The sequence below is a fragment of the Adiantum capillus-veneris genome, chromosome 28 (genome assembly GCF_014529385.1).
Source record: "Adiantum capillus-veneris isolate H3 chromosome 28, ASM1452938v2, whole genome shotgun sequence".
Lineage (NCBI taxonomy): Eukaryota > Viridiplantae > Streptophyta > Polypodiopsida > Polypodiales > Pteridaceae > Adiantum > Adiantum capillus-veneris.
The window spans coordinates 31,674,815-31,691,948 of record NC_140958.1 but is presented as its reverse complement, the minus strand read 5'-3'; the positions used below and the strand labels follow the sequence as shown (position 1 = coordinate 31,691,948).

The 17,134-nt window shown below is 45.2% G+C and overlaps 1 protein-coding gene across 5 annotated transcripts in view; it reads left to right on the top strand.

The window, feature by feature from the left end:
* The window catches only part of LDA (limit dextrinase), a 158,697-nt gene that overhangs the window by 65,637 nt on the left and 75,926 nt on the right, over positions 1–17,134 (top strand). For 4 of the 5 annotated variants that reach the window (XR_015186918.1, XM_086504028.1, XM_086504026.1 and 1 more), the window contains 4 exons: positions 3,153–3,209; positions 4,129–4,203; positions 5,497–5,585; positions 5,668–5,745. Coding sequence is in view for 4 of the 5 variants with exons in the window: in XM_086504028.1 (XP_086360154.1) it covers positions 3,153–3,209; positions 4,129–4,203; positions 5,497–5,585; positions 5,668–5,745 (299 nt within the window). In the remaining variant the exon portion in view is untranslated. The remainder of the gene's footprint in view (positions 1–3,152; positions 3,210–4,128; positions 4,204–5,496; positions 5,586–5,667; positions 5,746–17,134) is intronic. The other variant, XM_086504027.1, reaches the window with a different exon arrangement.

Here is a 17,134-nt window from a genome sequence, read left to right as displayed (position 1 = left end):
GAACGCACATCTCTGATGCGTCATAGGATGGGTGACATAGAGCATCGTGAAAGGAAATATCCATAGTCGGGAGGAAATTCCGAACTGTGTTAGAATTGTGTACAAGGAAAAGCAAGCACTTGAATGAAGATGGGTTCAGAGGAAACTTTGAGGAAAAACAGATGCTTTCTGAGAAAGCGGGATTGCTTTTCGGGAAAGCAGATGCTTTCCCGCGAGGAAGTCTATGTCTGCATTGCAACTGTGCGTGTGATTGCATCCAGGGACGCCTGGGAAGTGCTGTGAAAGCATTGTTTTTAACTTATAAGGTTTTATTGAGTTTTTGGGCAGGTTCAGACTATTTTTAAAATACGCCGGCCGCCCACTTAATAAGTGGGCAGCCATCTGATAAATAAGGCAACAGATAAGCCAGCGTTTTCTCTCTCTCTCTTTTTCAGGCAGAACAGAAAAAAAAAATTATTAAAAAAAAAAAAAAAAAAACCGGCCGCGATCTCTACGCGAGCAGCTTTTCGTGCCCGTGGCTAGGAGCTATAAAAGCATCACATGCCCTCACTCAGAGAGGAGGACCAATCTTTGCAAGGAGGAGATGCTGCTGCAGATTTCAGCTGTAAAGAAGACGTTGCCGGTGATGCCCATGGTTGCCCCAAGTGTATCAGATGTCGCCAAGATCCAGTGCGCGAGTTCCCTCGCGAAGAAGTGCCTACGAAGCGTGTTTCCATTGCGACAAGTTGCTGTTTTTCTCTGTTTTCAGCCCATAAACGACATAGACGGGGCTGATTTACGAGAAGGAACCTGAGAACACACCTCTTTTGTGTGTAGGATTGGAAGAGAGGATTTTCTATGGAGAGATCTCTTCCGGGGAATTGCTTTTCGAGAACGGAGTCGCGTTTCGAGCGTCGAGACTTTGAAGGTAACGATTTTCATGTTATGAACTCTGAGTATTTGTTTGTAGGTGTACTTCCTCTTCGTGAGGGAGTAGGAGCAGAGGAAGGTATGAGCCTCTGCAGGAGAAAAGCGCTCTGGAACTAGAGCCAGATCAACCCAAGGGTTTCGTACCCCATTTTGGGAAGTAGATCCATGGATCGGAGAGAGGTAGTCTCTCAAGTTGTGATCCGGAAGTTGGGATTCCCAAGTAAGGACTTCGTGTCCGGGAAAGCAGAGTTATCCTACGGGAAGAGGACTCTGGAAAGAGAGTTGGAAAAGAGTTGCAGGGATGCCATGCCCCGAGTCTGGAAGGTGAGATCCAGAGCCGAGAACCTTGATTCTCGAGGAATTGGAATAAGGAACGGAAGTTCCTTGGAATAGGGTTTTGCCCTAGGAATCGGAAGCTGAGGCTTTTGGGAACCATCAAGTCTTATTCCAGAAGGAACGTGGTAATACGTTCGGTTCAAGTGCTTGTATAGACTTCTCCTCAGTAGTAAAGATACTATTACGAGGGGGGGACTAGCCCATCTTTTGTTCCCCTGTACTGTTTCGATCTTCTCACTTTCTATCTCTTTCTCTATTTATTTCTCTCGATATCCTCTGGCTTCAGTAATAAGTGATAAATCCTATTTATCCGAATGTATTTTATATTGTTATGCGCTCCCGTTTGTGACACGTACATCCTCACATCAGCTGGAGATTGAGACTGGTAGATTTAGAGGGATACCAACAGACAACAGGATATGCCGCTTATGCGAGCTAGAGCTAGAGACAGAGCTACATTACATGTCATTGCATAGTGTACTATGAGATATGGGGCCGTTTCCACTACTTATTCAGAGAGGGTTTCTCTAGGGTCATGAGTTATGAGGATTAGAGATGTCTTGGGCTATATCTACTTGAGTTACACAGATATAGAGACACTTTAATGGGGAGAGATAGAGAGAGACAGTCCTAGACACAGATTATAGATTTCTTTTCACTAGATATGGGACAGCCAAAGGAGCAGCCATAACTGCAGAGCTCGGCCCACACTCATTCGACCACTTCCGGCAGGAGAGGGGCTACATAGCATCGATGGAGACTACAGCAGAGGATTCGAACCATACTTTCTTGACATCCAGAGTGCAGATGTGGATGTATCCTAGAAGTAGTATCTTTGTTCTAGTTCTTTTGTTCACCATTTTGTAAGAGATTGGTCTCATAGGTTATTTTGGCCTTTTTGAAGACTTTAATATAACATTTTATTTCATTCATTTCTCTCTATTCAAGTTCAGTTCAGTTATTTGCAGATTTTCTACGTGTGTTGCTATTGATTTCTTGCTTGGAGTGTCCAAGTGTGTAACAGCCTCTTCGAAGAATGAGGAAGTGACTGCTTTGGCGATGCTTGATTCATAACTGGCAACAATGGCTTCTCGAGTGTATCCCAAAACTGAACAAACAAATTAACTTATGAGACCATCGTGTCTAGGAGATTTCCAATGACCAAGAGATAATAGCCTCCGCTTCAATCCTTTTTATGTGAATTTCTTTCCAAAGCCAAGGCATCTGCTGAAGACAAGATGGCTGTAACATACAATTGCAAATTCCGTTAATCATGTAAAACAACATAGCTGGAGAAGCTGCAAAAATGGTTTGATAGTGGGAATACAAAGCATTCATAAGCTCTTGGTTTGCATTAGTCCATTGCCCATAATCAAGCTTCACCCTTTTGATGGCATTGAATTCATGTGAATAATGTAAACTTTGACAAAATGTCTTTGATGAACAACCTTTATCATGACACTCGACTTCGTGTCAGACCATAAATCCAAGAGGTTAAAAGGAGCAATAAAATTATCGAAAGCCAAATATTCGCTATGCTACATATGGGAGTGTCCATATGAAGTATCATGTCTATCAAGAACATTATCAAATTATCGAGCCAATCAAGGTAGGTTATGACCAATGTACAGATCCATTGTACCATACGTAATGTATGGTATGTGGATCCATATGCATGGATCATACACTCTCACCAAGGGCACACACTCACTCTCAGAGGTTCTGTACAGGACTGAGCAGAAACAGAAACTGCGCGCGCACACACACACGCTTGCACATACTTGCAAATTATTCTCCATGATGGTTTATCCTATTAATTTATGGGCTTGTTTATGTACACATGATGATCTTCTTCATAGTGAAAGTCACTCTAAAAGCTGTGATGATAGTGAACATTTTTTGTGCAGATAAACTACGTTTCAGCTCATGATAATGAAACGTTGTTTGATGTCATAATGCTCAAGGTAATGATTTTTGTTGCTGTGAACTATGTCCATGCTCTTGCCAGCCTAATGTCCTCTACTTTTGTACTTTTTGGATTAATTTTGAACCACAAGAAAATGAAGGGTGACTTTAAGCATAGCTTGCAGTCCACAGATACAGGATGCAAGCGCTTTTTACATGAAGGCAACTCCTAGGAATGACGTACTGTACCAAAATCATGTGATATAAAATGTTTTGACGATAATGCATTTTGTTTTGTTCATGCATCTCCTTGATCACCCTTTTTCATCAATTATACTGCTTAATTTTTGCTTTCATCTTTGTGGATAAATTTTACTGCCACCTTATTGACTAGTGCATGCAGGAGCCTAACCTTCACAGAAAAAGAAAGGACTTCGTAAATATCCTTTTTTAGCTCTTCAACACAACATGCATCCTTTAAATGTGAAAATATTGAAACAACAATCCGTCCAAAGCCTAGTGAATGAAGTTTAAACTAATCTGCTCCTAATTTTCATGGGTCCTTCTTACATTCTCCTACTTGTTCGAATCTGCTAATCACTACTACAAAGTCTTCCAGTCTGTGGAATTGACTCTGTTATGAAATTTCACGAAATTGACTCTGTTGTGAAATTTCTGAAACTTGAACATAGTCATGGGCTCCAGTAGTTTTCTATTTTTGCATCCCCTGTTGGGCTGTAGAAGCTAAGTGATTAGGATGTCCTGCTGACAAACCGTCAAAGTGATGATGACTGACTAGTATGGCACACTAGAGGAAACATGTACTCCTAGTTAATGTTTTTCAATGTCGCCTTTTTTTGCATTTTTTTACTTGTACGAACTTCCGCAAATATGTTTGTACAACAATTCCTGAAAACAGTCAGTGCTCTTTTTTGAAACTAGGACTTGAAGCAATTTGTGTTTTTGTTTTATGCTCAGACTGCACGAAGTGTTACTTTAAAAGAGAGATGCAGAATCAACTCTCTAGCATCCAGCATCATTGCGTTGTCACAGGTACTGTTTGTTGGACTTTGAATGCCTGAAGTGTTAAGATACAAGGTTGTGTAGCTCATTTCTGCTTCAAAGTGCAACTCTGAACATGCTGGCAGTACCAACGAGCTTCAATTCTACTTTGATTCTGGATTCCCAGAGGACACACATGTATACATCGTTATATCTCATAGGCCACGGACTTCAGCCTCTGGCAGAGTTCCACTCCCATATGCACTGGCCCCGAATCACTGAGTACCACTCTGGGAGAGTTACTCTATAGTTCGTGCCTCCAAGCTGACTGACAGAAGTGACCCGCATTGAAAAGCAACTGATGCAAAAATCTCAGTCACTCAAACGCAACTGCTATTAACAGCTACCACCCAAAAGATTTATTTTTTAACGCAAAACTGCTATGTCAGCTTTTATGGGTTTTGTGCCGTAAATCGGGTGGTTGACATGTCAGCAGCCATATACAGTAGGTGCCACATCATCATCTTACGATCACATTCTCTCTCTTCTCTTTTGCCAGTGGTTGCCATGTCATCACTTTCTGACATAAACCACAACCCCCCCCCCCCCCCCCCCCCCCCCCCCCCCAAACCCCCCTAAAAGTGTGGCTCCCCTATTGTGCCACACGCACCGCACCATATTCAACCCCCTAATTCAACATGCACTTCTGGAATACTTGGAGCTAGACCAAAAGCCTCAAGGTAAAGCTCTAGTATTTGAGGAGTATGTGCGACCTCCTATTTTGCATCAAGGTCTGGATAATTCCTGAACTTGAGCAAATATCTGTGGACCAGCTTACTTTTTGCGTTCCTGGTGTGATAGGACTTGCTCAGGTATAAGAATCTCCTTGGTTTCTTCTACCTTTGATTGCTCCTCTAGCTCCTTGTTGTTTGGCACTTCACCTTTGAAAGATCTCAATAGACTCACATGAAATGCATTGTGAATCTTGCATACCCGAGAATTTCAGCTGTAGCAAGAGCTTTCTGATCTAGATTTAGCCAGATTCACGCATTTAATGTTAGTTTTCTTGCTTGGGCATTCAGGCGTAGGCTCTCTGGACCTTTTTGTGGTTTGTCAGCTGCATGGAAAATTCTGTGGTGTAGCTTATAGCTAAGGCTCTTTTAGGAACTTCCTTTCTAATCAGATCTCTTGCTGTTAGCTCTTTGTATGTCACTCTTTCTTGTGAGGAAACAGACTTTGGTCTCATGAGCCAGTCTGGTTTTGAGACAACATTAACACATCTTTCTTCTCCCTTTAAAGGTGAGTTTTTGAGTAAAGTCTTGTGGTTGCTTGCACTACAAACAGGGGATACCATTCTATCATGCTGGAGATGACATACTACGATCCAAATCACTTGATCGAGACTCGTACAACTCTGGGGATTGGTTCAATAGGTAGTTATGACGCATTAAGTTCAATGTGGGTAAAATATAAGGGTAACCTTTTAGATGCTGATAGCTATTTTATATATTGCAGGCTCGATTTTACGTATGAATCAAACAACTGGGGTATCGGATTGCCACCAAAGGAGAAAAATGGAAGCAAATGGAACTTGTAAGTAGAATTTTTGGTGCGCATGGTTTGGTAATTTTGATAGTGTGGCCCACTAATTGAGTAGACATTTCTGGTAATCTATTTGGAAAAATAGAGTCTCTAAGAAGGACATGTAAAGTGAAATGTGCAAAATTATTGCCATTGCTTTGCCTGTTTATATGAGTCTGTGACAAGAGGCAGATAATGAGCAATGAAAGGGGTTCTACTCTTGACAAGATGTGCTTGCAATGAGTGTGGTATGCTTGTGGTCTTTCATTTCTTTAAGAAAAGTTGTAAAAAGCAATTTTCACTACATTCACCTTATTCTGCAAAACGTGCCGAGCGACAAAATCGAAAGAGTGAAGGAATAGAGAGAGGAGTGCAGATACACAAGACAAACTCAGAGAGAGAGATAGAAAGAGGGGCGGAAAATGAAATGAAATGAGATGAAATGTTATATTAACGTTTTCAAAAGGGCAAAATGACTTATATATGAGACCAAAAGTTCACATCGATGTGTGACCGAAGAGAAATAACTCAAGAAAGTGCTCATACAACTGGATGAATGAGAATGTAAAGGTAGTAGTTATATACTTAATTAGTGACCTAGAATCTATAAAATAGGGGGCACCCAAATTTGGTCTGACTAGCTCATACTTAAGCTTCCATACCATCGCGATCATGACGAGTAATATGAAAAGCTCACAAAAGTGCCACTTCACCTAAAATATGCCAGATTAGCTAAAAAAGTAATGATTAGGAAAAATGGGCTGTAAATGCATATGCATGGCCATTGTGGACATATACCCATGACATGCAACCTAGGATGCCATCCTGTGATGACATAGTTCCAACACCACTCTTCAGCGCCAATATTAGAGGCAGAGGCTTGGTGAGAAGATCCCCAAGATTGTCAATAGTGGAAGAATACTCCAAGCTGATATGACCATCCTCATCATAATCCTAATCAGAGGGGCAATGAACATTGATATGCTTAGTTTGTCCATGCACATCAATAGTCATGTGCTAAGCAATAGCACTGTGAGAATTGAATAAATTGCCTCTTTCAGTTCAGTTGTTATTTGAAGTGCTTAGAGTTGTTCAGTCTGTTCTTTTCCATTGGCACGTGGTGCCTGTCGATGTGGTGCACGTCCCCATTATAGTGGTATCAGAGCTTCAGGCGTGTGCTTTTCTGAAAGCATACTGGTCCTATCAAAGAGCAGAAAAAGCAAGATGGCGCTTTCAGATTTTACGGAAAATTTTATGAAAGAAGCTTTGTGTCCGACCCCGGACTTATTAGCCACTCCCACCCTTACTCCATCGCGCATCGGGCGCTCTCCCGTCTTCATCTCTCTGTCTGAGAGGGCATAAGCCATAAAGATCACTTGCAAGAGAAGGATCAAGGACTTTTTTTCAAGCCGCTTTTTTTCTCAGAGGCAATGCCATGCAGCGGTGGATGTCTATAGCTACCAAGCCGCTCACTCCAAGGACTTGGCAAACTTTCAAGAAAATTTTTACCCGAAGTTACATGCCTTCAAACATCTTTCTTCGGATCGCAGCTTCTAGCAGAGTGGGGTATCCTGAAAGGCTTCCACAGAAACCCTAGCAGATTATGACTTGAAATTCCTCGACATCTCTCAATAGGTGTCTCTTGTCAAACTGATAACCTTGGAGGTCTAGTGAAATTAGTATATAAGGGCTACCATCATCGCCACAAGGACTATCTGTCGAGGCTTGTTTCGACTATTCAAGAGTTTATGGACCATGCTGCGATCAATTACAACCTTATGGAAGAAATCTAACCCTAATCTTGGTGTAGGTTTTAGGATGGAAAGCCAACCGTTTTTTCGAGCACAAGTGGTGTCGAGATTGCTTTTAAAGTTTGAATCTGTTTGGGAAATTGTTTGGTGATCTTGTTTGGAAATTGTTTAAAATGGCTGGTATCTGTTTCGAACCTGTATTGGTGTCAATTTGAATTGTTTGACTTTGGTCTGAATGATTCGTGATTTACTCCGAGGTGGAGTAGTGAGAAATGTTGTTTTGATATTGTCGGAACTTTAGAACGACGTGGATGGGATGTTTGGGGAGCGTTTCATTGTCTGCTGGAAAACCATTGAATGACGCAGACACGATGTCTGGGGAGCGTTTGGTTGTATGCTTGAACCTTTAAACGATGCAAGCTGCGGTCAGGGGGGTGTTTGGTTGTAAAAGGCCTCTATATCTTCCGGCCTGGACCTTGTTAGGTTATGCGGTAGGAGTGATGAGGGAGCCATTGAACAACTCTACCCGTACCTGGATGCTTATTTGCGGGGGGAGTGCTCATCGGCGACTTTTCTCCTATGTCTTGTAACATGCATATGTGAGATGACACACGGAACGCGAGCTCGCTGCCGCTACGTTCCCCCATTTTCTTGCGCTCGCTTCCTCAGCCCATCTCCCCCACCATCCCCACCCCCCTCTACTGCCTTCCCGCTGCTCTGCCCTTCACTTTACGCTGCCTGCCTTCGCGCATCCAGCCCTGCCCGCCTCAGCCCCAGCCTGCCTCAGCCTGCCCGCCCCTAGCTCTCTCACCTTCAGCCGACCCCTGCGCCTTAGCCCCCCGCTCGCCTGCCCCTTACATTCCCGCATACATTACCTCCCCTCCCCCCCCCCCCCCCCCCCCCCCCCCCCCCCCCCCCCCCCCCTTTTTTTTTTTGCTTGCAGGAGTCTATCCCCACGGCCTTCTGGGAGCTTCGCGTCCTCTCGCCTTCTTCGACTCAGCAGCAGACACAGAATGGCGGCTTCTGCTCCACCTCAGAGGGAATCCAGTGAAGCCCCCTCACCCGACACCGCGAAGTCGACCCTTTGACTTGCTCTTTCGCCAGAAGAGCAAGTGAGCTTGATGGCCGAAGTGGAGTGCCTCCAAGCAACTTTGGTTATCTGTAAGATCATTGGCACTCGGCCTAGTCGGGGCGAGGTTCGGGATTTACTAGAGGACAGTCTTCTCTCTGATGTGGGCAAGATCACAAATGTCCAGATCCTTGGGAGATGGTAGTACCAGGTCGAGTTCGAGTCTGCAGGTATGATGACCAAGGTGATTTCGATGAGCCCACTCGGCATCAGAGCAGCTCGAGCTTACTTCTGACGTTGGCATCACGGTTTTGACCCCACTAAAGACGTGCTCAAGGAGGAGGCAGACTTACCGATTTCGATCTGTTTCCCTGGCCTGATGCGAGAGTACCATCCCCTTCTACCCAGTATTGGTTCCATATTTGAGACAGTTCTGGAGTCTTCACGCATGACAGCTTCAGTTGTGGCCAAGGCCGTAGGTCTACCTACTGTGCCGGTTCTCGTTCGTGACACGCACTCCCTCCCCAAGGTGGTACTGCTGCCTAGGGTAAGCGGGGGATGGATTAGACAGAGTGTGGAGTGTTCGGGTCTCCCGAACCAGTGTTTCATATGCAGGCAGATGGGGCATATGGCAAAGCCTGTCCTCGCACGAGACCTCGACCCACAGCGCATGCGCAAACTCCCAAGGCTGAGCATGTCAAGCAGCCAGGTAAACAGGACGCACAGGCTGATACTTCAATAGAGACCAGTGACCAGCCAGCTGATGGTTGGCAGCAAGCGCCCGGCCGCCGCCCTCAAGGGAGAGCTCACCCCACTACTGCTCCTAGTGGCCGATCTTGTGCAGCTCAGTAGCACTGGGTTTCGACTGGGAACCGTTTGGACCCCCTTCAGCAGGACCTGCCTGAGGAGGCCCCGTCCTCTTCTGTTCCTCCACCACCGCCTCCTCCTCCCTCGGCCACCGCCGTCCCGCCCCACCTCCCCCACCTCCTCTCCCCTCACACCCCCCCCCCCCCCCCCCCGCCCCTCTATCCCTGATGGGGCCCACAGCCTCGTCTCCCGACCCTTTTGCCACTCCTCCTCAGACACAGGGTACTGGACACGCTTCTGCCGCGAGGCGTTCTCTTGGTAGTGCTTTTGCTACGAGCCGTGTTGCTCGAGAGGGACAACCCCACTTGAGGCCGCCTTTTTTGGTGCTCACTTCTCCCTTTGCAGCGATCCCCAGAAGTCTGACCAGCTTCGACATTGGTAGACGTTGGGATTTCTTCGACTACAACTTCATTCGGTTTTTGGGTGATTCTTCTTCCGACTTGGAGGAGGCCAGCTTTCGAGTCCACGTCCTCTTTCTTGCAGCTAGAGGCAGTGAGGCCCTGGACACAGCAGTGGGTTTCTGCTTTCCCTTGTGTGATAGGAATATCACAGAGAGGGCCGAGCACACAGGCCTGGACTGGCTCCAGACCCAGGCTACTGAGTTCTCACACCACAGAGGGGACTTAGCAGTGACAGATCTGGTGCAGACACTTTGGCCTCTTGCCAAGTTCAGCGTGACACCTCCAGATGGAGCGGGTTGCAGGCACATTGTGGTGCATTTGTTTGTTGACACTCAGTGCCCTCCGTGTTATGTTTTTGTGCATGAGGATTCTTGGATAGAGGATGTAGCCCTTCGGGTTGGACGCTCGGCTTGGGCATGGGTGGGATAGTCACTTCTTGCGCGCTTGTCTAGAGGTCGTTTGGATGCAGATTATTCCCCATCCAAACCGGCCTCAAAGATAGCGAGGTTGGTTGTTGTGGCAGCATCTGTTTTCTCTCACTGACAACCTGTGAAAAATGATGGTTGGAATGGAACCACCATCATAAAACTCCCTTCAACCTCCAAAATGTGCATACATCACTGCTCAAAATCGAAATTTTGGGTGCACAACCAGCAATTTTCGCTCTCCAACATGATCGCCAAAGGATAATGGAGCAAAAGACGCCGTGCGGACACACACACCTAGACACCTAAACACAACACAAGAAATTTACTTAAATTCCACCCCATACACACCACCACTCAAGAGCTCCATGCCTTGCCTGCCAGACACTACAAGGTGAGTCGAGTTGTTCAACACTTGAAATCATACTCGATGGTGACCAAAATATACAAGAAAAACCATCAAAAACTCCAAAACTCCAACCAAAAAGGACTCTCTCAAACCATTGCAAAACCTTCACCAAACTCCACTCTGTTGGACTCTTTGGAGTAGCGCCAACCGTAATGGCACCGATGTAGGGTCACATTAGGCTTGCAAAAAGTCGCTCCTTCTTCCCTCAATTCCTTGCACACACACATCCATGGAAACCTTAGAACTTCCATAGACTCCTCGAAGTGCAAAATTGAAGAGAGAAAGTTCTCATTCACTCCTCATGTTGCTAAATTGGCTTTATCTTACAGAAAAATAATTCTAAATGAATTTTTGAATTTATAAGTGAGAGGGTTTTCTCGCTTGGAACACCAAGGAAAAATAATTCTAACTGAATTATTGGAATTTTAAGTGAGAGGGCTTTTCTCACTAGAGACATCCGAGTACAGAGTATTCCTAGTGCGTCATTCAAAGTAATGACAAAGCATTGAGAACGGGAATATCTGTAAGGCCACCAAGAACGGGTACTTCTGATGTGTCACATTGGATGGGTGACAGGGAGTATCGGAAAGAAGTATCCGACCATCCGGGAACGAACATCTCTGATGCGTTATAGGATGGGTGACATAGAGCATTGTGAAGGAGATTGTACCGTAAGTTCGGTAGGAAAGGACTAGGTGATGGGTATTCTTGATGCGTCACAAGGTGGGTGACGGGTGCATCGTAAAGGGAATATCCATAGTCGGGAGGAAATTCCGAACTATGTTAGAATTGTGCACAAGGAAAAGCAAGCACTTGAATGAAGATGGGTTCAGAGGAAACTTTGAGGAAAAACAGATCCTTTCTGAGAAAGCGGGATTGCTTTTCGGGAAAGCAGATGCTTTCCCGCGAGGAAGTCTATGTCTGCATTGCAATTGTGTGTGCAGGGATGCCTGGGAAGTGCTGTGAAAGCATTGTTTTTAACTTATAAGGTTTTATTGAGTTTTTGCAGATTCAGACTATTTTTAAAATATGCCGGCCGCCCATTTAAGAAGTGGGCAGCCATCTGATAAATAAGGCCACAGATCAGCCACCTTTTTCTATCTCTCTTTTTCAAGCAGAACAACGAAAAAAAAAATGAAAAAAAAAAACGGCCGTGATCTCTACGCGAGTAGCTTTTCGTGCCCGTGGCTAGGAGCTATAAAAGCATCACATGCCCTCGCTCAGAGCGGAGGATCAGTTTTTGCAAGAAGGAGATGCTGCTGTAGAGTTCACCCGCAAAGAAGACGTTTGCCGGTGATGCTCATGACTGTCCCAAGTGTATCCGATGTCGCCAAGACCCAGTGCGCGAGTTCCCTCGCGATAGAAGTGCCTACGGAGCGTGTTTCCATTGCGACAAGCTGCTGTTTTTCTCTGTTTTGAGCCCATAAACGTCGTAGACGGGGCTGATTTATGAGAAGGAACCCGAGAACACACCTCTTTTGTGTATAGGATTGGAAGAGAGGATTTTCTATGTAGAGATCTCTTCCGGGGAATTGCTTTTCGAGAATCGAGTTGCGTTAGAGCGTCGATACTTTGAAGGTAAGGGTTTTCATGTTATGATCTTTGAGTATTTGATTGCAGGTGTACTTCCTCTTCGTGAGGGAGTAGGAGCAGAGGAAGGCATGAGCCTCTGTAGGAGAAAAGCGCTCTGAGGAACTAGAGCCAGATCAGGCCAAGGGTTTCGTACCCGAGTTTGGGAAGTAGATCCACGGATTGGAGAGAGGTAGTCTCTCAAGTTGTGATCCGGAAGTTGGGATTCCCAAGTAAGGACTTCTTGTCCGGGAAAGCAGAGTTGTTCTGCGGGAAGAGGACTCTGGAAAGAGAGTTGGAAAAGAGAGTTGCAGGGATGTCATGCCCTGAGTCTCGAAGGTGAGATCCAGAGGCGAGAACCTTGGTTCTCAAGGATTTGGAATAAGGAACGGAAGTTCCTTGGAATAGGGTTTTGCCCTAGGAATCGGAAACCGAGGCTTCCTGGAACCATCAAGTCTTATTGTAGAACGAACGTTGTAATACGTTGGTTCAAGTGCTTGTATAGACTTCTCCTCAGTAATAAAGATACTATTACGGGGGGGGGGACCAACCCATCTTCTGGTCCCAAGTACTGTTGGCTGGTTTTGTTGCTTTATTTTCTAAGTGGCTGCCCACTTATTAAGTGGGCGGCCGGCATATTTTAAAATTGTTTTGAACCTGCCCAAAAACTCAATAAAACCTTATAAGTTAAAAACAATGCCTTTCACAACACTTCCCAGGCGTCCCTGGATGCAACCACATGCAGGAATGCAATGCAAACATAGATTCCTTGCGGGAAAGCGTCTGCTCTTTCCGGAAAACTCGTTAAAATATTCCACTTTTTAAGAAAAGCTTCTAAGAACCCATCTTTATTCTTGTGCTTGCGTCTTTACGCGTATTTGTCTTTCCAGCTCGGGTTTCCTGCCAGACCAATGAGATATTCCCTTTTCGATGCTCCCGTCACCCCATCACGTGACGCATCAGGAATATTCGTTTCCCGGTATCTCCCACCGAACTAACGGTAAAACCCTTTTGCGATACTTAATGTCACCATCATATGACGCATCAGAGTTTTCCGTTCCTGATGGCTTTTAATAATTCCAGTAGAGCTACAGTTCCTAACCTTACGGTTCAAGTGCACATCTTTAAATATCCTAATTTCAATAAAAAGAAAGTACTCGAGAAAAGAAGAAAATAAGAAAATAGTCCATTTAGCAACAATCTCTCTCTCTATCTATTTCTCTCTATATCCTTTGGCTTTAGTAATAAGTGATAAATCCAATTTATCCGAATGTATTTCATATTGTTATGCGCTCCCGTTTGTGACACCTACACACACTCGAAAACAGGACGCGAACGGGACGGGACTGCACTAGACTACCTGTAGGAACCCTGCTTCCTTCCATACACATAGAGGTAAAAGTGCTAATATCCCACTTCAAAAGTACTCCCTCAATCTCAACCCTCACGGCACCGTGACTAATGTGGCAATTTGAAGCCTTTTCACACCATTTTTGGACTTTTTTTTTGACCTTTTAGCCCCAATTTCGGCCAATTTTGACCCCCGGTGGGCATTTTTCGTGGAAAAAACCCCAAATGGACTCCAAAATTCACCAAATTTTGTGGCCTTGGTCCTTGATACCCAAAGTCTTTTTCCACATCGCGACATTCCATGTTTGACTACCTCTAGGGCGGTGCACACATCGCTACATATCAGGCGTCGCAAATAGGCAGTTACTGCATGTGCCAACCTTCTCGGGCGGTTCGAGGGTGCCCACTCCTCCCACTTGCATTATTTACATTCTAGAAAGTGCAAACACATTCCCTAGAACCAAAAGAAGCCAATTGGAACTATATCTAAGGTGCCGACACCCTGTCCATGCATGTACGTGCGTTTGACTGTCGGCCTCCAAGCATGACTGGATACAATTTGTACACGTTGCATCTTTTTAAAAGCTTGAAACCACATTGAAAAGCTCCCAAATGCATACATTTATATTTCTTTGTACATATGCCCATGCATACTCACGCTACTTTGTACACGCCAAAAGCGGTTTATCAACGTCTCGTTTGTATTCTTGTGTGAGCCATGAAGAAATAAAGAGTTTGTTAAATTTCAACCACTTTGTCGAGCTTGTTTCCTTAACAACAAAGTGGACCACCATGTCCGTGCATTGCCTTTCAGAAAGGATGCGGCCCGTCTGATCTTTGAGTGCTATATATAGCGGCCTCCAGAAAATGATGTCAAATTGTTGGACGAAGGCTGAAGCCTTGGGAGAATCTCAAAACCCTCAAAAGTTCTCAAACTTTGGTGCTGTCCGCACTCTTTGAATTCTTTGGGCTTTTTGTCCTTGTCGTCGAGGAAATCATATTGATTGGCTCTGTAAAAGTGCTTTCTTTTTGCATAAAACATATAATCTTTCCGTCGTTTCTTTCCCTTTCGGTCCTCATCACTCGGGTCAGAAGAAGATGATCTGTCCTAGTTGTCAGAAGAAGATAAGCACGAACTGGGAAATCCTTCGAAGCGTACATGCTTCTTCTGCTTTTTGGCGTTTTCAAAAGTGGATTTTTGACCCTAGTAATCGGGAAAATTAGTTCCCTTGTTACATTTCTTCAATTGCTTTTCCAATGGCTTCTTTGTGTCTAGAAGCTGATTGATTTGGGCCTGGACCGCATCATGGAGTTCTTATTCAGTAAACATTCTCGGAGTAGCAGGCTTTGTCACAAATTGCTGATGTGTCAAGTCACTGAAGGACGGACTACCGGCCGAGGGGCCTAAACCCTAGAAGCAGCAGAAGCAGAAGTAAAAAAGGATCTTACCCTGGCCTGCTGACGTGGCAGAGCCGTACGGAATCCCGCAATTTACGTTGACATGCTGGCATGGCAACTGTACGGACAACTCGGAAATTGCACTAACTTGCTGACATGGCAGCTTGTACGAATTTCTGCGATTAGTGTTGCTGACGTGGCAGTTGTACGGATTTCCATAGATCACGTTGGTAGCTTTTGGACTAGATGCTTTTGAGTTTGAAGGCTTTTCATGTAAATTGCTTTTGGGCCAAGGGCCTTTATATATGAGTCCATGGGCTCATTCTCTCACATGCTTCTTGGAGGTGTAGAGTCTGGAGTACCGGCGTTGTACAGAGTCCAAGTAACGTAAAGAAATACCGAGAGGGGCGCCAAGGTTTGGGGCCATTACTCTCTGGGGTGGAATTCCGCCACTCCTTGTCGTGTGTCGTCTCTCTCTTTCAGCTTAGTTGTTATTGAAGTGCTAAAAGTCTCTTGAGTCTGTTCTTTTCTATTGGCGCGTGGCGCCCGTCTTGTGATAGGCTTCTTGATTGCCGATTTGATTGGTGGCTCGGTGGCTTGTTGTCACTAAGTATGCACTTCAACCATCGACTGCTGGGTCAAAAATTTTGCAAATTGGGGATCCTTAGCAAACCGAAGCATCTGGTTTGTGCACTCGTCAACCTGATGTCGACGTTGCATCTCCAAGAGTTCATATTGTGTGGGCCGAGGTAGCCCGTACTCCTCTGCTAAGTCGCTTGAATTTTCCCTATTGCCTTCCTGCCTTAACAGTGGTAGAAGTGGTTGACTGATTCTTCTTGGAATCCATATGTAATGTGGGATTCTTTATGGCTTTATGCCTTGTAAGAAAGAGCGATGAAGATGGGAGCGTGCCCGATTCGCGATGTATGAAGGGTTGGAGTGGCTAATAGGTCCAGGGTCGCGGCCATGGATTCTTAAGGAGTGGCTAATAGGTCCGGGATCAGGACCCGATTTCCAAAAGTGATAGGACCTGTATGCTTTGAGAAAAGCACACGCCTGATGCTCTGATACCCCTTTAACAAACTTGGACATCCCAAGTCTAGAATCTGTTGCGACACGAGAGAGAATTACTTAAAATACTACATCACTTTAAAATCATAGTTCAATTTGGTCAAGAAGGCCTCTCGTAGTTTCGTGCCCAGAGAGATTGGACCCAAAGATTGGTGCCCTTTTCAGTTTTACTTTTATAATAATCTTTGTGCAAAGTACATTCCCGCAGGCGTCCTCCGCTCTCAGACTCTGCGTCCACATGCTCTGAGAAGTGAGGCCCCTTGGGCTCCTTTTATTCTTACAAGGGATGCCAAAAGCAGACCCCTAAAAGCTTGTAAACTCAAAAGCAAACAATTCCAAAGGCAACTGATCCCAAAAATTGCTAAAAAAGTAGTTAGCGTAATTTCCGTACAACTGTCAGCCCACAAAGGAGAACTTCCGCACTGTTTTGCCACATCAGCGTTCGTATAAAAACTGCCACATCATCTGCCAGTGCGAATCACGGTGTCTGTACTACTGTGTCCGCGTGTGTCCGGGTAGAACTGCCATGTCATCAATTTGTGACAGAGGGATGTCTCTTTTTTCGCGAGAGAGAGAGAGAGAGAGAGAGAGAGAGAGAGAGAGAGAGAGAGAGAGAGAGAGAGAGAGAGAGAGAGAGAGAGAGAGATGAAATGTTATATTAACGTCTTCACAAGGCTAGAGTGACCTATGAGACCAGAAAGTTACAATGTGGTGGATCTGATACAAAGTCAGAGTAACAAGATGACAAAATGATAGAAATGACAAAATAAAATACTATGGAATCTTGAATTGCTAGGTGTGAACTATGCAGCTAAACAGCTAGCTGGGATAGCTAGATCACAGGAGATCCAGCATCGGTTGCTATCAATCTCCTCCATGGTCAGTAGTTTGACCGGGCGTCGCGCATGTCGAGCCAAAGTGATCCGAATCCTCTGATGCAACCTCCGTCGATGCTGTGTAGTCCTCCGCAGTCATGGGCGTCTGGATCTCCGAAGCTCAGTCGCTCGGTCGATCAGTGTGCCTCTGGTGTGAGGCGACGAGCTGTGCTGTGGTAGTAACTCCTCTGGGTGTCCAGTGGCAGCTCTAAAGAA